This window comes from Pseudorca crassidens, chromosome 15, assembly GCF_039906515.1.
Source record: "Pseudorca crassidens isolate mPseCra1 chromosome 15, mPseCra1.hap1, whole genome shotgun sequence".
NCBI classification, from domain to species: Eukaryota; Metazoa; Chordata; class Mammalia; order Artiodactyla; family Delphinidae; genus Pseudorca; species Pseudorca crassidens.
Window position 1 is genome coordinate 77,872,936 of NC_090310.1, and position 23,765 is coordinate 77,896,700.

The 23,765-nt window shown below is 44.7% G+C and overlaps 1 protein-coding gene across 5 annotated transcripts in view; it reads right to left on the minus strand.

Moving 5' to 3' along the window:
* UBE2V1 (ubiquitin conjugating enzyme E2 V1) overlaps positions 1-17,908 on the minus strand; it is a 31,283-nt gene extending 13,375 nt beyond the window's left edge. For 2 of the 5 annotated variants that reach the window (XM_067708440.1, XM_067708438.1), the window contains exon 1: positions 17,751-17,908. In XM_067708440.1, coding sequence (XP_067564541.1) covers positions 17,751-17,772 — 22 coding nt within the window. In that variant the 5' untranslated portion in view covers positions 17,773-17,908. Of the gene's footprint in view, positions 1-14,207; positions 14,336-17,440; positions 17,722-17,750 lie in introns of those variants that run through there. The other 3 variants (XM_067708439.1, XM_067708437.1, XM_067708441.1) reach the window with 3 other exon arrangements.
* Positions 17,909-23,765: the final 5,857 nt, after the last annotated feature.

Below are 23,765 nucleotides of genomic sequence, written 5' to 3' on the forward strand. Positions count from 1 at the left end.
ATTTGGGCCCAATAGTTTGAGATGAAAACTAAAGTGCTAACAAAAGTGCCTTGGAAGAAAAGAGGCTATTTCTTTTGTTTTGTTCTTATTCTACATTTCTGAGTCTAAGGGCATGCTCATTTGTTGGTACGACTCTCAAACTACCTTAGGAAGAACAGACGCCCTGGCCCTATCATGTAACAACAGTGTCCTCTTGATCAACTCAGAGTCAACAGAAGGCAGCAAGGATGAAAAATTGCAAATATTTAAGTCATAGTTTCTCTCTTGTGAAAAAGCTAAGAGGGCAGCCAGTTCTCTGCTTTACCTGTTTCCAAAAATCCCAAAGCCTGGAAAGTAGCTCATGGAAGCAAACACATGAACACATCTCACAGGTTCATGCCACTGCACCCAAGTTCAGGCTGAGGCTTGCACCGCTTCTGGGTGTCTTCCAGAACAGAGTCTAGGTACTGGGCCCAGATGGGGATGTTATTCTCCCAACCAGTCCTGCCTACCTCTCCCCGCACTCACCTCTTCCCCTGGCATTTAGACTATTCCTCAGGAAAAAACTCAGGATCCAGGCAAGTTACAAGCTTTCTTTACCGAGCCTCCAACTGGCCAGACTCTCAGAGCCAAGCAGCACTTAACATATGATTATGAAGAAAGACCCACTGGAGGGACTCAAGACTGTGGGAGGTGTTCGCTGTATATCTCAGTATTTCCCAAAGTGTGGAACACATGTTACTATTAATTCAACTGGAATAAATACCTGAGGAAATCAGGCACTTTTCTAGGCACCAAGAAATAAGCTGTGAACAAAACAAAAATGCCTGCCCTCATGGAGCTTACATTCTAGAAGGAAACAAATACAAATTATGCAAGTTATGTAGTATGACAGATGGTGGTGTTCTGGAGCAGAGAGTACTGGTTGGGGGAGTTACAATTTTAAATAGGGAACATTACTTATTGGCAGCTGAGGGGAGAGTCTTCCAGTCAGAGGAAAGAGCAGGTGCAAAGGTCCTGAAGTACGACCTTGCCCAGAGTGTCAAAGAACAGCAAAGATGCCAAGTGAGCTAAAACCAAGTCAGTGAGATGGAAGTAGGAAATTAGGGACTCCAACTGTTAAAAAGCCACTGGAGTTTTGAATAGAGGAATGACAGGATTTTGACTTGTTTTTAACAGGATCCCTCTGGCTGCTGTATGAAGAGTACAGTGAAGGGAGCTAGGGCAGAAACAGCTAGAAGGCTATTGCAATAATCCCAGCAAAAGATCACAGGTGTTAACAGTGAAGGAACAGGGTGATAGCAGTGAAGGTGGTGAGAAGTAGCACAGTTTTAGATATTTCAGGGGTGTGAGCTGGTAAGATTTGCTGTCAGATTGCCTATGAAGTGTGAGAGAAAGAGAAGTCAACTATTGCTCCCAGGCTTTTTTTCAGGTGGTACATAAGTGAACACTTCATTTTACAGTCATGTATTTATTAGGGCAAGTAATGTTAAACTAATTTCCCCTTTATGATTATGTTAAAATTTTCCTTCTAAAATAAACATAAGCAAAAGAGTCAGTCGACTGAAGAAAAATATTAAATAGCACAGATGGTACTTGAAAGGAAACAGGAAAAATCTGAAAGCATTCTTGAATGGTCCGTTTGGAAAACACTGGCATTTTTTATCCACAGAAGAGCCAACTGGATTATTCACTTACACTGGATTAAGTCTCCTCCAGCAAACGCGAAACTGAAGGCTGTTTGTGACATTATAAGCAAAAAACCAGACAATTCAATGCCTTTTGTTTAGAAAGAGTTAAATCTTTAATAATCCTAATTTGGCTTAGGAGAAAAAAAATCACTGTGCATTACTACTGCTGTTACTATTGGTTACTTTATAAGCCTGCACTAATAAAAATGAATATCCAAATAGCACAGAATTGTACTGATAGGAAGACTGATAGATATCTGACGTACTTGTTCACAGGTGGTGTAATGGGCTGAACTGTGTCTCCTCAAGTTCATATGTTGAAGACCTAAGTCCCAGCATCTCAGAATGTGACTATATTCGGAAACAGAGCCTTTAAAGAGGTGATTAAGTTAAAATGAGGCCATTAGGGTGGGCCCTAATCCAATATGACTGGTGTCCTTACTGGAAGAGGAAACTTAGATGCACAAGGAAACAACAGGTATGCACATCTGTATGGAGTAAAGACCATGTGAGGACCCAGTGAGAAGGCAACCACCTGCAAGCCAAAAGAAATCAAACCTGCTGATACCTTGATCTTGGACTTCTAGCCTCCAGAATTCTGAATGTCCATTGTTTAAGCTATCCAGTCTGTGGTATTCTGTTATGGCAGCCCTAGTAAACTAATATAGATGTTAAGTGACATCTTAAGAAACCTGGATAGATTATCTCTAGGTGCAACCTGGTTATCTCTAGGTGCAAGGATTATGGGTGGTTCCAACCCCCCCTTTCCATATTTTCTGATTTTTTTAAAAAACCACGATTGTGACTTACTTCACTCTGTATAACAGACTCTAGGTCCATCCACCTCACTACAAATAACTCAACTTCATTTCTTTTTATGGCTGAGTAATATTCCATTGTATATATGTGCCACATCTTTATCCATTCATCTGTTGATGGACACTTCGGTTGCTTCCATGTCCTGGCTATTTATAGAGCTGCAATGAACATCGTGGTACATGACTCTGTTTGAATTATGGTTTTCTCTGACTATATGCCCAGTAGTGGAATTGCTGGGTGGTATGGTAGTTTTTTTAGTTTTTTAAAGAACCTCCATACTGTTCTCCATAGTGGCTGTATCAATTTACATTCCCACCAACAGTGCAGGAGGGTTCCCTTATCTCCACACCCTCTCCAGCATTTATTGTTTGTAGATTTTTTGATGATGGCCTTTCTGACCAGTGTGAGATAATAGCTCATTGTAGTTTTGATTTGCATTTCTCTAATGATTAGTGATGTTGAGCATTCTTTCATGTGTTTGTTGGCAGTCTGTATATCTTCTTTGGATAAATGTCTATTTAGGTCTTCTGCCCGTTTTTGGATTGGGTTGTTAGAGTCTGTCATACAGAGTGAAGTTAAGTCAGAAAGAGAAAAACAAATACCGTATGCCAACACATATATATGGAATCTAAGGGGAAAAAAAAAAGGTCATGAAGAACCTAGGGGCAAGAAGGGAATAAAGAGCAGACCTACTAGAGAATGGACTTGAGGATATGCGGAGGGGGAGGGGGAAGGGTAAGCTGGGACAAAGTGAGAGAGTGGCATGGACATATATACACTACCAAATGTAAAACAGATAGCTAGTGGGAAGCAGCAGCATAGCACAGGGAGATCAGCTCTCGGTGCTTTGTGACCACCTGGAGGGGTGGGATAGGGAGGGTGGGAGGGAGGGAGACCCAAGAGGGAAGAGATATGGGGATATATGTATAACTGATTCACTTTGTTATAAAGCAGAAACTAACACACCATTGTAAAGCAATTATACTCCAATAAAGATGTTAAAAAAAACCAAACAACCATGATTGTGTCATTTGATCAACACAACACTTAGGAACCATGTCAACCAAACTGCACTTGCTATTCGCTTTGCCTGGAACACTCTTCCCCAGATAAGTTACATCAGTCATGCTTCCTCACCTTCTCTAGGGCTTCAGTTATGTGACACCTGATTGAAATAAGGATCAAGGATTCTCTGAGAGTGGGAATCTCACTTCATAGTATTCCCTAAGTGACTAACTTTAAGTGGTCTGTGTTCTTTAGTGTTACCAAAACTTGTTCAAGTCAAATGATCAACAGCGAAGTACAATAGCTCCCATGGCTAAGCCCTTCACTTTTTTTTTTTAAGAAGATGTTGGGGGTAGGAGTTTATTAATTAATTTATTTTTGTTGTGTTGGGTCTTCGTTTCTGTGCGAGGGCTTTCTCTAGTTGTGGCAAGCGGGGGCCACTCTTCATCGCGGTGCGCGGGCCTCTCACTGTCGCGGCCTCTCTTTTTGCGGAGCGCAGGCTCAGTAGTTGTGGCTCACGGGCCTAGTTGCTCCGCGGCATGTGGGATCCTCCCAGACCAGGACTCGAACCAGTGCCCCCTGCATTAGCAGGCAGAGTCTCAACCACTGCGCCACCAGGGAAGCCCAGCCCTTCACTGCTTTTTTTTTTTGCGGTACGCGGGCCTCTCACTGCTGTGGCCTCTCCCGTTGCGGAGCACAGGCTCCGGACGCGCAGGCTCAGCGGCCATGGCCCACGGGCCCAGCCGCTCCGTGGCACGTGGGATCCTCCCGGACCGGGGCATGAACCTGTGTCCCCCGCATCGGCAGGTGGACTCTCAACCACTGCGCCACCAGGGAAGCCCTGTGTCAGATCTTTAAATCAGGTTGGATTAATTATTTCAGGTGTAACTGTTCCTCTTGTAAACTTTAGCAAAGAACATCCTTATAGGTGGAAATGTTCCCTCTTCATCTAACAACCAGGTCTGATTAGGAAATCTTTTTTTTTTAATTTAATTTTTTGGCCACACTTCGTGGCAAGTGGGATCATAGTTTCCCGACCAGGCAACGAACCCGCGCCCCCTGCACTGGAAGCAGAGTCTTAACTGCTGGACCACCAGGGAAGTCCCCCTTAATCCAAATATCACAAGCTCATTGCTATTAGTTTCAAAACAGGTAGTGAATTCAACATATCTTTCTGACGCTTGATTTTTTTACTTCTGAAGTAGGGGAAAATATTAGTAATGAATCTTGCACTTCCAACAGGTATTTCCATTGGATTAGAGACATTTAATTACTTAAAAACAAAGCATGCAGAGCTCATATACACAACTGCACAACAACAAATGAGTCACTTAAACTTATTTTAGGTTAGTATTTGGAACAGTAAATGAGCACCACAGAGGACAAAGTCAGCTTTTCATTGTTACTTCTGTACTGACATTACAGGATGATTCAATTTGATTCAAATATAAAACAGGCATCAAAACAGCTTAATAAATGAAAAACTCTGGATTGGCCAGCATCTATTATGCAGTCTAGAAATATTCCAAGCAGGAGTTGGAATATACATATGAATATCAGAATAATTGTACTATATACTGATTATGATAAGCATTTATTCCATTTGAATAGCAGTTCTCAGCTTTTTTGGTCTCAAGACCCTTTTACACTCTTAAAAATTATTGAAGACTTCAAAGAGCCTTTGTTTATGTGGGTTATAGCTATTGATATTGACCAAATTAGAAAATTAAAACTGAGAAATTATAAAAATACTTAATTCATTTACAACTAACCACAATCAACCATTATGTGCTAAGATAAATAACATATAACTATATTTTCCAAAGAACAGAATTAAACTAGTGAGAAGAGTGGTATGGCTTTGCAGATTTCTTTAATGTCTGGCTCAAAACAACAGGAAGTGTTAAGAACTGAGGTGAGCTGGAGAATACACATCCTCTCTAAAGGGGACAGTCACGCCTTTGCCCTGGCCAAATGTCTATGGGTCAGATTCTGCTTATGGGACACCACTCTGCAACATCCGAGGTCACCTAATTGTTCTCAAAAATCCCTTTAAGCCCTAATATCCTAGGTTTAGCTCAGAGGATATTTTAAACCCTCTGAGGGTAAGGGTAAGTAAAGGTTGCTAAACGTTGTAATCTGGCATTGGGCAGTTAAGTACTCAGTTAACCTTTATTTAGCAAAATCTCGAAGAATTTAAGTCCACAAAGTGGATAGCTTTTATTTTTTTTCATTTTATTTTTAAAAATTATTTATTTGTTTATTTATTATTATTTTTGGCTTCATTGGGTCTTTGTTGCTGCACGCGGGCTTTCTCTAGTTGCGGTGAGCGGGGGCTACTCTTCGTTGCGGTGCGCGAGTTTCTCATTGCGGTGGCTTCTCTTGTTGCGGAGCACAGGCTCTAGGCACACAGGCTTCAGTAGTTGCAGCACACAGGTTCAGTAGTTGTGGCGCACGGGCTTAGTTGCTCCATGGCATGTGGGATCTTCCTGGACCAGGGATCGAACCCATGTCCCCTGCACTGGCAGGCAGCTTCTTAACCACTGCGCCACCAGGGAAGTCCCTGGATAGCTTTTAAAGAGGACTGTAACTTTTTTAATTCATTTTTCCTAAGCCATAAACTTTTATTTTCACTCAAAAATTGATTAAAAGTGAAGTCTGGGGAATAACTACAGCTAGCAGAAATCAGGAACTGCAAAAATTTACAAATTATGCAGTGATTCATTTAGCTTTTTTTGATATTTAAATAGAAGTGGCTGATTAGCACCTGGTTAGCTGGTATACTGAACTCTATCTAGTAAGGAACCATCTAGGGTTCACCATGTTTAATGTGTGTAAAACTGAGCTCATTCCACCTTTACAAGCAAAATCCACACATTTCAGGACTGCAATTTTTTAAAATGTTAGCTACGCTTGTTACCTGTTTGTCAAAATTTCCCTACCTATAAATTTGTTAGTAATATATATGTACACACACTTTCTTTCAGTACAATAATTATCAAACACTTATCCAACACCATGCTAGACCTTATTGGGGCTATGAAAGAAATAAAAACAGGAGCTTCCCAATCAGAGTATAAAGTCTCACTATGGAAACAAGATACACATACAAAGTTCAAGAAAACAAAACAGTATTAGAACGTATGAGAGAAATATAATCATAGGGCAACGTTTCTTAATCTTTGAGGGGGTCATAGACCCCTCTGAATGTGATGAAAGCTAAAGAGGTGGGGCCATGTTACTAAGAGGACTTTATCCTGAGGGTAATTAGTGGGGAGCTGCAAAAGGCTCTGAGCAGGGCAAGAGATAAGGCAAATCTCCCAGGTAATGTTCAGGATGGGCTGAAGGATTAGAGGCCAGGTTAGAGATGTGTTACTACTAACATCTCAGGATACAAAGCCAGAAGCATTTGCTTAGAGCAAATACTTGTGACAACGGAACAAGTTATCGAACTTCTTATAAGCTGAGGTAGGTGGGATGTTAAAGAGATTTAAGGCAGCACATATTAATTTGCATGACTGTTGTGATAGTTCCCATTTTTATAAAAAAAACATTAAAACAACTGGCCTTTACATGGTAGTCTGTAGATAAATATTCGTTGAAAAATAAAAAAACTGAGCAAAGTATAAAAAGGTATGTACACTCCATTTTATAAAAGATAAACACAAAGTCAACCCATGCTTCCCCGTATGTGTATACTCACATAAACGATCTTTAGATGCCACGGAAGTAGAATCACAAATGTAAGGATACCTGGTTGACCTATTTTTATTATTTTTTTTTAAGATTTTTTTTTTTTTGATGTGGACCATTCTAAAAGTCTTTATTGAATTTGTTACTATACTGCTTCTGTTTTTTTTGGCCGCAAGCCATGTGGGATCTTAGCTCCCCAACCAGGGACCGAACCCGCACTCCCTGCACTGGAAGGTGAAGTCTTAACCACTGGACCGCCAGGGAAGTCCCGACTACTCTATTTTAAAAAGGTTGGTCAGAGGAATGGCGAAGTTACCTCCCACAAATAAGAGTCAGAATATAATTTAGAGAAAATTCTATAATCTCTCAGCAGAGGGTTAAGACCAGGAACCTAGGCTCAAATCCATGCTCTGCAACTTTCCAGCAATCTAGCTGGGTGACTACCCTCAGCGTAACAGGGATCCCGATACTCTTTGCCTCTACAAGTGGTGAGGAAGAACCAATGAGGTAAAACCTATAAAAGCACTTTGTGTAATACCTGGGACAGAGATTGAATCACCTTCATCGGCACTGTACTATCCATCGTAGTATAAAATACAAAAACCCTCACTTGATCCCATATCCCCTTCTAGCTACCAACTCATTTCTTTGTTCATTTTTAGCAAAAAATCTCAAAAGGGCTGTCTAGACCCCTTGTTTGCAATTCTTCACTCTACTTGCACCTACTCCAATCAGGCTTTTCTAGCTAGTCACTCACCCAAACTGCTCTTGTCAGGGGCACCAAGCAGCACCCTCTAGCCAAATCCTGTGGTCAATTCTCAGCCCCTACCTCAAGTTCCTGGAGCTCTCAGCAGCACCCATAACTCCCTCCTGTAACTCTCTTCCCTTAGCCTCAGGCTCTCTTCCTACCTCACTAGTTGATTGGCCTCACCTCCTTGACTGCAAACACTGGCTGCCAGGCCTCAGGGCACAGCCCACTGACCGCTGCTTTCCTGCCCCCTCCCCAAGTGATTTTACCCAGACCAAGGAAGCTTAATAACTCTCCAGTTTATATTTCCAACTAACTGCCTTCTACACATCTCCGTTTATATGCCTCATAGGCCTCTCCAACTTAAAACAATTCCAAACAAAACTCCCTTGCACTCCTCAAAAAACAAAAAGTACCCACTCTTCGATCTCAGTATATAGCACAAACAGATTTCTCTGGCTAGAAATCTTGGAGTTATGATAAGAGATCTTTCTCTTATATCCCATACCTAACCCATTTCCAAATATATCCCAAATACAATCATCTTCACCATTCCCACTGCAACCACTGTTAAGTTAGATCCCATCACTCCCCTTCTCAAAGCCCTCCACTGGCTTTCCCTTACAACTAGCATCCAAACTCCTTACCTCACCTACAGAGCCCTACCTGTTTCTCCAACATCATTTCCTGCCACCCTTTCCCTTGCTCCTCACCCTCCTTCAGCCATACCATCCTTTTTGAAGTTCCTGAAGAGGCAACCTGACTTTGCTTTTGCACCTGATGTTGCCTCACCCCAGAATTCTCTGTCCCCAAGCTGGGAATGGCTGGCTGGCTGGCTGGCTCCCTTATTCTTCATCTAAGCTCCAACTTCCCATTCCCTTATCTTGCTTTATTTTTCTTCACAGCATCATTACCACTTGACATTTTAAGTGTATTCTCTTCCACTTCATTAGTTTTTACTGTCTGTCTCTCCCATGTGAACATAAACTCCCTGAGAATAAAACTTCATCTGTTTTGTTCACTGCTGAATTTCCAATACGTCAAAGAGTGCTTTGCCAAAGCATGTACTCAAACGCTTGCTGAATAAATGAATGGTGGCCGGGTGTTAGCTAGGGATGTTATTTCAGAATGAATAATGCTCAACGTCACAAAATTCTAACTCTGGTTTATTTCTGGAAATACAGCAGGGAAACATTCATAGCACTATTAAAAGGGAGTCTAATATTAAAAAGATTATCAAAGGGGCTTAGTATGGATTTCAAATAGCCCAAGAAAAGTTATACATTAAATTTTAAATATGATGATCTTAAGAAGAAACACAAATCTTCAACTCGGAGCTGGGCAGTCTGTGGAGGTCCTCTAAGAGCCCCCTTACCCCCAACCCCATGCTCCTTTACCTTCACACAATGTCTGTGCTGTACCTTTTCTTTTTCTTTAAATTTCATTTTCTTTCTTTTTTTTGTTGTCTGACTCACTCTTGGAGCTTCTCAAGTTAAAGTTGTGACTCATTCAATCCTACCTCCCCAGAATCTGGTATGCTACCTGGCATGTAATGGTACTCAATAAATGTTTCCTGATTGAAGAAAAGGCAGTACCTCTTCCTTTCCTACTGTAACCTCTCATATGGTCTACTGTGGCCAAAATACTGGACACTGATACCATATAACTGAGATACCTTAACAAAGATAAGGTTCTTTGTTTTGAGATAATTAAAATTTGATAAGTAGTTTTATTTTTTAATGAAGTGTGATCAAGACTTTTAGAGAAACTTTTTTTTTAATGAGGGAAAACTGGTTTTTTTCCCCCCACCACACAAGTCAAGGATTCTTCATTACAAATTGAACTTTGTTTCATAAAATATATATGAAAGCATGTTACTGATATTTCAAACCATTTAGAAACTGCATACAAAGTTAATACATCAATATTTTCTACAAAGCAAGAGCATTTAACACCAAATGGCCTAACTCCAATATTTTCTACAAAGCAAGAACATTTGACTCCAAATAACCCTTGTTCTAGAACCTCAGGGGCTACCCCAGGGACATAAATCCAAATATTGGTGGAGTTCAGAGCTCCTGCAGACCTTGTGAGTGTATCAGTCACAGGGAGGACTTCATTCCATCCCAAGTGGAGAGAATAAGCTCAAAATCATGACACGTTAAACAAAAGACTTCAGTGAATATATTAAAAATTAAATCCAGATATGTCAAAAACCAGAAGCATAACAGATCAGAAAAACGCAGTGATATCCTAACATATTTTCTTCCTATGGCACTTGAAGCCATTGAATCAAGCTAAATTTTAAGGTTCCTAAAACTTGTGTGTTAATCTGACACCTAAAAGGCAGCTGAAGGAACAGCTTCAAGAGGCAATAGAGGATGTAAAAATGGACTCTTGTTAATCTTAATAAACTATAACTATTAAAAGGTTAGCTATGAAAATGTTAAGATAACTCTACCAAGGTGCTAAAATAACGCAGTAACCCAAGATTTTTAAAAAGAAAACATTTGTTCCTGTTACTTCAGAATTCTTCTCTCCAGAAGGATTTTTCCTGGATTTGTGTCAGTATCAAAAGTCAGCCAGTTTTTCTCCTGGCTAAATATAAACTGAAAAGTCAGCAGCTGCAGGATATTACAAAGAAAATATGACAACCAGGTTAAAAAAGTATGAATATTTGATAGGGTTTTACACCATGTCCTAGTAAAACATTTAATGCAGTAATTTGAAACACAGCAACATATTAGAATATTTGTGGTACAAAAAGGATTTTGAAGCCCTTTAAAACATCCTTTTGGGAAAAGCACTGCCACAAAGCAGCGGCTATTACAGCATGCCAATCTTGGAAAACCCTGGCCTGGCCTGGGTCTTGATTTAAAATGGCAGAGCCTCACAGGTTTCTCCGGGAAAGAAAGCTGCTAGTTGAAACTGGTCTGGTTGCCCATTCAGGGAAGACAGTGAACTGAGCTAGGAGTCTGGTGCTGCTACCATTCTGAAAATAAGGAGGCCTGGAAGGTGATGCACCTGGATTAAACGTTCTCGAAAAGTGGGCATAAAGTCAGGGGCAGGTAACTTTTGTTTCTGAGCAACTGGCAAGTGCAGTGCAGTCTGGGTGCCTGGTTAGGGCCTGTCCAGAGGAGCATATTTCTTCTCTCCTTCTACACAACAATGATTCTCCAAGTATGGTCCCCAGACCTGCAGCCTACACATCACCTGGGAACCGGCTAGAAATGTAAATTCTCAGGCCACACACCAGAACACTACACTACATTACACCACAGAACTATCGAATCTGAAACTGAGGGTGGAGCCCAGCAATCTAACAAGCCCCCCAGGTGATACTAATATATACTAGTTTGAGAATCACTGATCTGGGGGAAGAAACAGCGGCAATCTATCATTCTTTACAGTCTAGACAATGTGACAACAAACAGCTGGTGACAAGATGCAAGACCCTGTGTTTCTCTGCTGCTAGGGTGACCAAGGCCAAAGATCAAATTTTCTCTGAAAGGGGTGGAGACAAAGAATAAGGTGTGGTAAGTGCCTCAGGACAGTCAGGGAAGGAGAGAAAGAGTTAATTGTGTGCTGAAGTCCGTCTATAAATGCCAACTTATCAGGACAAGAGCTTTCCTTTTTGAAAAGCTGAACAGGCACTTTTGCTTCTGCCCTATCAGATACAATGTTTCTCCAAATATGTAAATTTATATATTTGGCTACATCAAGATGAGACCCTGGATTAATTCACTGCAACATTCAATATTTATTGAGCACCTACTCTATGTCAGGGACTATGTGGGTGCTAGGGACATAGCAGAGAACAAGGATTATTCCTGCCCTACTGCAAAGGCACAGAAATGTGGAAAAACAAACAAGAAACCTTCAGATAAGGTTATGCACTTCAGAACAGAACAGAGATGTGAGAAGACTATGTTGAAAGGGGTGGGCAGGGATGGACTTTCTGGAGAGCTGAGACCTGAAGAAGGAGAAGCAGGCAGTCACAGGCAGGCAGAGCATTCCTAAAACGGGAAGAGCAAGGGCACAGGTGTGCACATCACGCGAGCTCAGGGGTAGGCAAGGCCAAGGCCATGGAAGCCCTTGTGGGCCACGGAAAAGAGATGGATTTTATTCTAAGTGCAGCAGGAAGGGCTTTCTGCAGAGAGTGGCAGTTTCTGTTTTCTTGTCTGTAGAAAACCATTCTGCCTCCTCTACAGAGAATGGATTAGAAAAGGGCAAGACTGGAAGCAGGAGGCTTTTGTAGTCTTTTAGGCAAGAGAAAGGTGGTACTGGTAGGACAAGAACGACAATAATGCCAATGGAGAGAAGGAGGATTTGCCATCTATTTTGGGGTTACACCTACTGAACTTGTATGGGGTGAACGTGACAATGAAGAAAGAATCATACTTGGTGTCATTACTATCCACCCATGAAAGAACTAATCCGCCAAGGCAGGAATGTCAACAGACCTGCCAATGGCTGAAGGAACTTGAGATGCCTAGCTGGAGAACAGGCAACGGGGGGCTGGAAAAATGCTAATATGGACAAGGGCATATGTCCTGGAGCAGAGCTGTCCCAGTTCTGTACCCTGGTTTGCAAGTCACTGGCTCTGAGCTTCAGGCAAATCATTTCTCCTCTCTGGGCCTCAGTTTCCTCACCTTCACAATAGATACCTGCTTCAAAGCGTTGCTGTCAGAAACGAGATGATGTATTTAATACAGTGTCTACCCATAGTTAGCCTTAGAAGTGCAGCTTAAAAAGAAGTCTGAAGGGCTTGCATGTCAATGAAGACAAGGACTGACTTTGTACATGACATGAGGGGGCCCTAAGCCCAACGAGTGTTGAGTTATTGAGTGTAAAGTATAAGCAAGAGCAAGAAGTGGCCTTCACTCTCATCAGACAGCACATTACCCAGAATGGGTAAAATGTGGCCAGGGATGCTGTAAAAAGAGTTCCTGCTACAGGTGGCAGACACTTCTCATTAAAGCCTGTTCTCTCATCAAGATTAAATACGCCAAGACTGAGGAAGAGCACATGCCTGAATCCATGCCTTTCCATTTCCTTCCTAAGGCACTGGAGCAGGTTGGGGAAGGAACTGGAGTCAAAACCCCCTGGGCTCTAATCTGAGTGTCACCACTCCTCAGGCAGCCGTCAGTCTCCTTCAGGAATATTGGGGGGCCAATACTTCCCCTGGTGAGCTCACTAGGTTGTGGAGAGTTGGATGAGATGACATAGCAGGTTAAGTCGAAGTACTAGGAAACCTCTAAACCACTTTACGTAATATAAAAGTAACAGTGTTAACATCTCTACTTCACCAAATGTGCTGCTCTATACTTCCCTGGGGCCTTTCAGAATTAAAGAGAGGATTCCTGGGACTTCCCTGGTGGCGCAGTGGTTAAGAATCCGCCTGCCAATGCAGGGGACACGGGTTCGATCCCTAGTCCGGGAAGATCCCACATGCTGCAGAGTAACTAAGCCTGTGAGCCACAACTACTGAGCCTGCGCTCTAGAGCCCGTGAGCTGCAACTACTGAGCCCGCATGCTGCAACCACTGAGCCCACATGCTGCAACTACTGAAGCCCGTGCGCCTAGAGCCCGTGCTCCGCAACGAGAGAAGCCACTGCAATGAGAAGCCCGAGCACTGCAACTAGAGAAAGCCCGTGCGCAGCAACAAAGACCCAATGCAGCCCAAAATAAATAAATAAAGGTGTCTACTCTTTAAAAAAAAAAAGAAAGAAAGAAAGAAAGAAAGGATTTCTGACTTTATATCCTCTATTCTACATTTATCAAACTACTGTAGAGCTACACTTCAGCTGAGAGAGAGGGAGGGAGGAAGAGAATATGGTGGGGGGAAGAGGGTGGTTTTAAAGTTATTGTGAAGGGAAAATCATGATCATCAAATTGACCCTGGCAATCCATAAGAGGAACAATAGATTGTAGTGGCCCAACAAAGCGTTTCCCCTCCATCACTAGAGCAGACTGCTGTTTCTTCAGCTGCGTACAACATGAAGAAGTTCTCATGAAAGCAGGGCCCATGTTGTACAAAAGGCACTTAGCTACAACTGGCACAAGAAGATGCTCACAGTGAGACACACGTGAACGAGACCAGCTAAGAGACTACCGGTTCTCATCTGCCAGCTCCAGCTCTTTCTAGGCAACTCCCTTGAATGGAATGGAAGACTACTAACCTCCACTGCCCATCTGGTTAAATGTTCATAAGAGGAGTGAGTGTATGCAGCCACTCCAACGTATGCAAATTTAAAATGTAAAGGGCTTACTTTGCTGGCACTCCATTTCTGGTTTACTGTCAGGGCAGCCTGTGGGATGCTGGGTGAGAGGAAAGATCTGGCAGCCAAGGGCTACTCTTTGAGGCCCTGCAATCCTGGCCAAGGCAGGAGGAAGTCACCTGTCACAACACAAGCATCCTGAGGATTCCAGTGGGTTTTCCACAGTTCCACCCCTCTAAGATCTATGAGGAGATCACACACTGCAGAAGCAAAGGAGGTGGGAAGCTGCTGTCACCAAGTGTTGAAAGCAGTGACCACAAAAAACTAAGTTCAGCCCTTACAGGAACTCAAAGGCTTCACAGCTGTTTCCTGGCAACCAGGGGCACAGATTAATCAAGAGGTTTGTTCTAAACCTAAGGAAGGCCTCAGGGCCCCTGACCACACCTGAAAGACTTCTCAGGGTTAGAAAGCAGAGAGGCCTGTACACTCATTTTAGTTTAACCCAAATATGATCTTTCTGCTCCCTCCCTTAGCACTCTGCACTCCTCTTACTGCCTGGGAGCAATGGTCAGATCTTGTCATTCCTCTCTTTTTAAGACTCTCATTCATTCATTCAACAAACATTTACTGAACGTTTACTTCAGACCAGGTACTTGTTCAATGGCTTTCTTCCACACTGAATAAAATCCAAACTCATCTCTCTCTCCAACTCATCTCTTTAACAAGCCTCCCTTGCACACGGAGGCCTTTAGCTTGTTCTTTCAACATGCCAAGCTCAGTCCTGCCACAGGGCCTTTCCACTCAGCCTCCCCGTCCCCTGCCTGTGACGCACACTGTTGGCTCCTTCCATCATTTGTCTCAGTTCAAATACCCCCCCTTGGAGGAGCCTTCCTTGACCACCTCTCCAGATACTACATCACACAATTTCCTTCATAGCATTTACTGTTATCTGAAATCTTAATTATTTACTCCTTTAATGGGCTTCTGACTTGAATAGAAGCTCCTCAAGGACAAGGGCTATGTCCATCTTGTTCACTATTCACAATGGGACACAGCAAATTCTTAATAAATACCTGCTGAATAAACAGACAAAGGAGTTCTGGGAAGCCCCTTATTTATTTATTTATTTATTTGCAGTACGCGGGCCTCTCACTGTTGTGGCGTCTCCCGTTGCGGAGCACAGGCTCCGGACGCGCAGGCCCAGTGGCCATGGCTCACGGGCCCAGCCGCTCCGCGGCATGTGGGATCTTCCCGGACCGGGGCACGAGCCCGTGTCCCCTGCATTGGTAGGTGGACTCTCAACCACTGCGCCACCAGGGAAGCCCCTGGGAAGCCCATTTTAAGGCACCTCAAAACCTCTTCCATGTTATCTAAACCATGCCAAGTGCTCTTGTATGCCACTAGACAGCAGCTGACGATGGTTTATCTGACCACCACAGCATTTATGAAGCACTCTTCAACTGGCAGGGCTTCAAGAAGTTAGAATTAAGGAGCTGTTAAACCGGATTACAGGTAGCCAATCTCAAGTGATTGCCAAGGGGCTGAGCTGCAAAGCCATCACAACGCTGGCTGCTGCAGGCACAGTGTACCCCCAGTTCAGAGCAACCTGGCAGGGGTGTTAGTCTCATGAGACGTTTCCCACAGCAGTCTGGCCTGACTCAGCCTCTCTCTTCTGAGAATGTCTGTAGCAGTCTCTTTGTAAATGAACTGACTCAGCACTGTTCCAACTGAAACCAAACCTAGGAAAAAGATGTGTGGTTTCCTCATCCTCCAGGAAGACCCCACTGCTTTAAGTGTAAAAGGCAGCTTGGGGTAGGTGACTTCAGTCAGATCCCCTACTTCCAATTCCTTCTATTCCCACTCTAACAATCAAACAAAGATGGCCCCTTGGGATACTAGAGGAGTAACATCCTGGAAAGACAGACTCCCCTCACCCTGCTCGCTTTGGGTCACCAACCCTCTCCTAACAGTGCTGCTGCGGCCTTAAACAGCTGGAGGATTTCAGTACCCAGGCAGGTGGGCCTGTTCATTTCCTCCATCAGCCGTCACCCACTGTCACCTCTTCTGGGAGGACTTCACTGGCCAATTTCACTGCCAGGCACCTCAGGGGACACCCTCCTCACCAAAAGGGGGACACTCTGTTACTCCCAAATTCTGCACTTCCAGAATCCGACTCTCTTGCCTCATCAGCCCCTCTGCGGGACCTTCCCCACGCAATCATCACCCTGCCTCTTCCAGAAGGCCACCTGAGTCCATCCCCTGATGCCCAGCTGTGAGTGTTAGCTCTGAAACAGACCCTTCAGGATTTGATCCTCTGGTGCATCTCAGGAACACTGAGCAGTGAATCCAGTCTCAAAATCAATGCTCCTTCCCTTTACCTACCAGGGCCTGGAAGAACTCCCCCTGGCCCACAGCGCAGCCCCCTCCTTCCCTCTTGTACCTCAGCTTTCTTCTCCAGTCACCCAAAACTTCCCATTTTATTTGTTCCTCTCCCCATAACCCATCCAGCCACTGGGGAACTGCTGAGCTGCACTCCCATATGTTACCAACACCCGAAAGAGTGGGAGAGAGACAGTCTCCATAAAACAGACACTCCTAGGGTACGCTTTCCTCACCCAACAAAGGAGATTTTTCTTCTCTAAAGAGAACATCTCTGAAACCTGACCTTTTCCCACTCTCACCCACTGCATGGGGCTCCCTTCCCCAGACAGACACCTCCAGGGCTCCCAACTCATCTGTTCTTCACCCAATATCGCAAGCTTCCACTAACCGCCCTGCTCGGAGCTTGCCTCCTAAAACCTAACATCTACCTCCAAAACTAGGGGCCTGGTAACGATGGGGTCATTTCACTTCCAGCTGCTCCAACCAAATCCCTCTGGAATCTGAAAAATCCCTTTCCTCTTCTCATGTATCCTATGGAGATGCCCTTCATCCCCCCCAAAGTAGCCACCCCAAGACTCCCCCTTTCTAATCAACATAAAAATTTCCTCAGCTAACCCAATCCCCCAAACGAACACTGGAGCCCTGCCCTTTACCAATGGGGGATCCTCTCAGTCACCCCTCAGGATGCTGTTTTCTTCCCTCATCCATCCTGAGGGGCTTCTCCGAAGTCCCCGCCAAAAGGACATCCCAAGGCTCCTCCCCCCACCCAGACACCCAGCACCCAAATAAAGAACTTCCATCCATTTTGGGGCGCCTCCTCGTTCTCAAGGGGACCCCTCGATCTCCCCTAAAGAGCCACCAGCCCCGATCTCCTCGGCAGTGCCTCTGGGCTCGCCCCTCACCCGCTCTGGCCGCTCCGCTGCGCCGCGGGACCCGGCCCTTCCTCTCAGCAGGGCCCTCACGCCGCCCGGGGGAGCCTCTGGGCCTCGCCGCGCCGCCCACAGGCCCCACAGGCCCCTCAGGCCCCCGCCCGTGCTTCCGGCCACCGCCTGCTCCTCCTCCCCACTCAGGCCGCCTGGGTCGCCGCCACGGTGCCCAGGGGACAGAGGCATCGCAGAGGCCCTGGCCCCGCAGCAAGGGCCTTCGCGGGTCCCCGGCCCCCGGCCCGAGCCCATGCCCCCTCGGCCGGCCGGGTCCGGCGCCCCCGCTCACCCGAGCCCGTGGTGGCTGCCATCTTGCGTCGCTGTCGCTCAAAGGCCGGCCCCTTCTTCACCCCCCACCCGTTCTCCGGGCTCTTCTGCGCATGCGTGTGCGCACACGCAGACGCCTCCGCTGACGCCCGCTCCGCGGACTGCGCGACCAGTTGCCGGGAAGGTATTTTTTCCTGCCCTTTTAGAGAGAGGAAATGTTTGCGTGCGTGAGGGCCCAGCAACCTGCAAGGCCCTCCAGGCTCTGGTGCGAGGGAGGTATTGAGGTGCTTGGTGGGGAGGGCAAGGGGGATCAGACTTGGAAGGGTGTGACTGTGAAAGAAAAAGAAAAGAAAGCTTCTAAAAAGCGCCTATTGTCACAACCTATAATGGAATATAATCTGCAAAAAAAACCCCACCAAAACCCAAAAACCTGAATCACTATGCTGTACACCTGAAACTAACACAATATTGTAAGTCAACTATACTTCAATAAATATAAATAAATAAATAGATGCAAGTTTATAATATTTTTAAAAAGCACCTATTTTGGGCTTCCGTGGTGGCGCAGTGGTTGAGAATCCGCCTGCCGATGCAGGGGACACGGGTTCCTGCCCGGGTCCGGGAAGATCCCACATGCCGCGGAGCGGCTGGGCCCGTGAGCCATGGCCGCTGAGCCTGCGCGTCCGGAGCCTGTGCTCCGCAACAGGAGAGGCCACAATAGTAGGAGGCCCGCGTACTGCAAAAATAAATAAATAAAAAGAATAAAAAGCACCATTTTGCCTGGGGCATTTTCCTATCTAGTTGGATCCTCACAACAACATCTCTACCAGGTCGGGCTTAAAGTGAAACATGAAGGCGAGAGGGGTTAAGCCATTTATCTAAACTCAGCTGTAAAATGACTGAGTCAGAATTTGAACCCAAGCCAGATGTCTTGCTTCCAAGATCGATGCTCCCAGGCCAGAAGGGGCTTGTAGAAGGGCAGCTAAATGATTTGGGGCATTAAGGTGGCAGGGAAAGCATTCACTCATTCATTCATTCGTTCACTCTTTCACTCAATCCATTCATTCCATCGAACAAATATTTACTAAGCATCTACTATGTGCCAGATGCTGTCATAGGTGCTGGGGATGGATATACATCCCTGAAGAAGCAAGCTCCTGCTCTCATGGGCTTAGATTTTAGTCGGAGATAGGAAGCAAATAAACAAATAGGGAAAAACATAACTATAATAGGATAGAGAGTAAACCAGGGAAGAAGTGGTCAGGGAGGGCCTCCTATGCAAGTCACATTTCAACAGAGACCTGAATGATGAGAAGGAGGTAGAGGGAATGGCATGTGCAAAGGCCCTGGAAACATATACTTGCAAATGTTAAATCCAAGAAGTGAGTCCTCTATGACAAATGGTCTGAGAAGCTCTTATATGGATATGGAAACAGGCTGAGAGAGGTGAAAGGATTGCCTCAAGGCAACACAGCTGAACACTGGCTGAGAAATGACCAGGACTTTCAATACAGAGGAACAAGGAAGCTGGAAGCCTTCACCCAGTGCATCCAATTCATCACCTTGTTCTGACAGAATGCCTCCTAAGCATCTCTCTACTCCATCCACTTGTCTCCCACTTGGATGATCCCAGCAGCCTCCATTCTTGCCCCCATGTTCCATTCACCTAAACCTTTCAGTAGCTCCCCATTCCCATGGGATAAAATACAGACTCTACAAATTGAGTGACCAAAGAATTATCATCCAACAATGACAATCAGCAGATTGAAAGGGGGCCTAGTATGACCTTACTGGGACAACAACCAGGAATCTCCAGGGCAAACCAGGATGGTTAACCACCCTACCCACAATGCCCTGCACCTAGGCCAGGACTAGGATGGAGTCAGTGAGGGGTCTAGGGCGCCAAATTTAAGGAGGCTTTCACTCTCCGATCCAGGCTCTGCACTTGCACCACCCTTCAAATGCGAGCCTCCCTAAAATCTGCACCCTGGGTGCCTCACTTTCCCCCTTCCCTGGCACTGCCTGCACCTCTGAGACTTGCTGGAGAGGTCAGAGGTCAGACTTGCTGGAGAGGTCAGAGGTCAGAGAGGTCTCCAGTTACACTGGCCCTTTTCAAGGCCTCTGGAACACATGTCCTCTCCCTCCTCACGGCCATTGCCTGTGCTGTTCCCAGTCATTGCCCGCTCAGGGAAACTTTCCTTGATTTCTTCCACCAGGTCAAATTCAGCCATAATTGACGCTCCAAGTGCCACGTGCATCTTCTTCCCAGCACTGGCCACATGGAATCATCTTGACATTATTCCGTGTATCACGTGATTCAAGTTTACCTTGAAGAGCACAGAAGATATTTGCCCTGGACTTTGGGTCACTGTAAAAAGTCATACAGCAAGTGGGAAGCATTTGGGCTCCTAAGGTGGACTCACCTCTGGCGTGAAATTTTCTGGGTTCGAGTCCTCCTTCAGCACTCACTTTGCTGTGTGACTTGAGGCAAGGGACTTGAGCCTCTCCTGGCATCAATTTCCCCTTCTGAAAAGGGGGATGACGGTATCAACCTCATAGGGTTGCTGTGGGGATAAAATGCGTTGATAAACGCTTTGGCACCGAGAGAGAAGGGGACACTAGAAGAGCTGACATTTACCAAGCTGTCATATCCACCTTTTAATCCTCACAACTCTGTGCCACAACTCCTAGGAATATCCCCAATTTAGAGGTGAGAAAACAGACTCAGAGATAACAGGTGGAGAAGTGACGATTAAAACACAAGCCTCTTATCCATGATGCTCATAAATGTTTACTTGCGTAGATTCCGTGGTTCCCGTGGGGAATTTCTGTCAAGCAAATTGACGATAAAGCGAATTCCTACACAGAGCGCCTCGCAGGAAGACTAGATTAAGCACGGCAGCCCGAGGCATGCTGGTAATTATAGTCCAGCGGGGTCGCGGAGCCTGCTGGGAGTTGTAGTCCTCCCCGTACTAAAGCGCTCTCGGAGAGGCTCCGCCCCCTCCCCGGCGGTCGCCGCCAGTCCCCAGAGCGGGATTCTTCTGGCCCCTGCGCCCCATTCCCTCTCTGCCCTTGAGCTGGTAGCTTCAGCTGTTGCGGATGTGAGTCCTGTTTTATCGGATTCGTGGGAAGATTAAAATGGCTAATAGAACTAAAGAATTTAGAAAATGGCTTGACACAGAGCGAGTGCTAATATAAGTATTAGCTGCTGCCATTATTACTACAATATTATTATTATTATTTCCTCAATGACCCTTGCAAAGTAGCTGTTGTTATCTCCACATTTGTCAGATGTGGAAACTGAGACTCGGTGGAGTAAGATGGCCTTCCTAGGGTCACACAAGAAAGGAGTAAATTCAGGTTTGTAATCCAGTTCTTTTAAGTCTGGGGCACTTGATGTTTCCTGTGTGGTGAGGGAGCTGAAGACTGGAAAGTTTGAAGCAAAACGTAGGCGGGTTTGCATTTTTACAAAGTGCAGCCTGGCTGCCTCAAGGAAATTGAATTGGGCGGAGCAAGACTGGAGGGGAGGGGTCCAGAGAGGAGGTGTGTTGGACACTGCTGACTGCCAGTCCAGTCATGACCTTCCGTGCTCACAGAAGCCTGATTTTGCTTAGGAGGCTGAACGTCCAGGTGTGAATACAAGCCAATCACAGGCACTGCCATTTCCTTTTGCCAGTGGTTGGTCCAGGGGTGTGCCTGTGATCTAGTTCTTTCTGGTCAGTGGAGTTGGGGAGGAGGTGTTTGGAAAGTTTCTCTCATGAAAATAGCTGGGGAGAAAGCCTTTTTTGTCCCCTTTCCTCCTTCCTATATATGAGGTTATGATGGTTGGAGCTGTGGCAATCATATAGATACCATGAGGCACAAGCCTGAGGCTGAAAAGCCAACACAACAAAGATGACAGCACAGAAAGATGGCAAGAGCTAGATAGGACCTGGATGATGTAGTTGAGCAGTTGAACAAATCCCAGGGCTACCTACCTATAAGCTTCTTAAGACGTGATAATAAATGTCATTACTGCTTAAACTGCTCTTAAAAGTAAGTTGTTATCTACAGCCAAGGAAGCTGGCACAGTGTTCCAGGAAAGAGATATATGGACTTGGACTGTTCCACAGCATTCACTCAAGAACACTGTTCTCAACAAGGTGGGAAAACATCCGGGGAGTTCTGGAATCTCTGAGATGTGAAAGGCATGAATAGCTTGAAAAAGTATATTGAAAATGTAAAAAATGCAATATACTTTACAAGACCTACAATATCATTTTTTAGAGCAATACTTCTCAAACTCTAATGTGCAGGTAAATCACTAGCAGTTTTGTTTAAATGCAGATTCTGATTCTGTAGGGGTGAGGGGTGCTTGAGATCCTGCATTTCCCACAGCCTCCTAGGGGATGCCGATGCCGAGGCACAGACCACACTTTGAGTAGCGAGGTTGTGGATAACATTATAAAGTTTTATGTTTATATTTCCAATTCATAGTTAAGAAAAAACCCCAAATTCATGCTATAGTTTTTATAATACAAACTACAGAAAGTAAAGCTGAGGAACCGTTGACGGGAAGGGTCATGGGACCCAGAAGACAGAGAATCCCTGGGGAGGGGTCTGTGGTGGATGGGATGTGCGACACATTTGTTCGTGGCATTTCATGGCACATACATGGAGTTATGCCCCCCTGGGGTGTGTCTGAAGTATAGCATTAAGATATTTAATGTTCGATGTAGTTGCTAAAATACACAACCAAAAAGGGATAGGACTGGGTAGGTAGGGGGTAATGGTACAATTAATTTATTCCTATATTGGTGGACATCTGGGTCATTTCCATTGGCTTCTTCGTATACAATTTATTTCTATAATGTCTGAACTTTGTATCATCTGTTTTGTGGTCAATGAAAAAGGAGTAAAAACCAGGGGTCTGGGATGGGGGGAAAACCAAAAGGATGTTTCCTTAATTTATAAAGAGCCCTTGCAACTCATTAAGAAAAAGAGATCCCAAAGGAAAGATGATAATCATAGCAAACGTGTATGGAGCATTTAGTATGTTCCAGGAACATAGTGTTTTGCATATATTAATTCATTTAATCTTCACAATGACCCTATGAGTTAGGTTCCCATCTCACGGATGAGGGAACTGAGACACAGAAAGATTAAGTAACTTGCCCAAAGTCACATGCTTGTAAGTGGCAGAGCTGGGATTTGAACCCTAAACTCTTAACCATTACTGTCCTGCCTCCCCCCCAAAATCAGAAAAGAACATGTGCAGAGAAAGGAAATGTGATAAGATACCCAATCTCACTCAACATATTGTATTTCAGTGATTCTAAGATGCAAATTTTTATATTCAAACATCTCTGGAATCAGGATGGATGGTACAATCAATGATATCTTAGATTCAATGAAATACAGTAAGAGAAATGCAAATTAAAACCACCTATCAGATTGGCAAAGAACAAAACACTCGATAACACTCTTTGTTGGCAAGGGTGTGAGGCAACTGGCACTCTCAAAAGTTCTGAGAGTTTAAATGGGCATGGCCTTGGTGGAAGGCAATTTTGGCATGAGCTATCAAAATGCAGCACACAGACACCCCTGACCTAGCAATTCGATCCCCAGAAATTGACCCCTCAGGTCTACTGGCCCTTATGAGCAAAGACTTAAGTTCTCTGATGCACACAACAGCAGTTTGTATTACCCCAAAATTAAAATTATCTCAAAATTCAACGAGCGATGAGTTAAAAAAGAAATGTCCATCCTGAAGTTGGAATGTTATACAGCTGTATAAAGGAATAAGAAGCATTGATATATACTATCCCCAAAACATATTAAATGAAAAAAGGCAAGGTGCAGAACTGTGTATATAATATTCTACCTATTGTGTGAAAAGAGGGGGGACAGACATGACTCTGTGCCTGTGTAAGCGACTTGCAAGGGTCTTATCAAAATGATGGGCTCTGGGGAAGAGAAATGAGGGCTTGGGGGAACATGAATGGGGAGCACTCTAGACCTGGAGTTGGTAAATTTTTTTCTGTAAAGGGCCAGATAG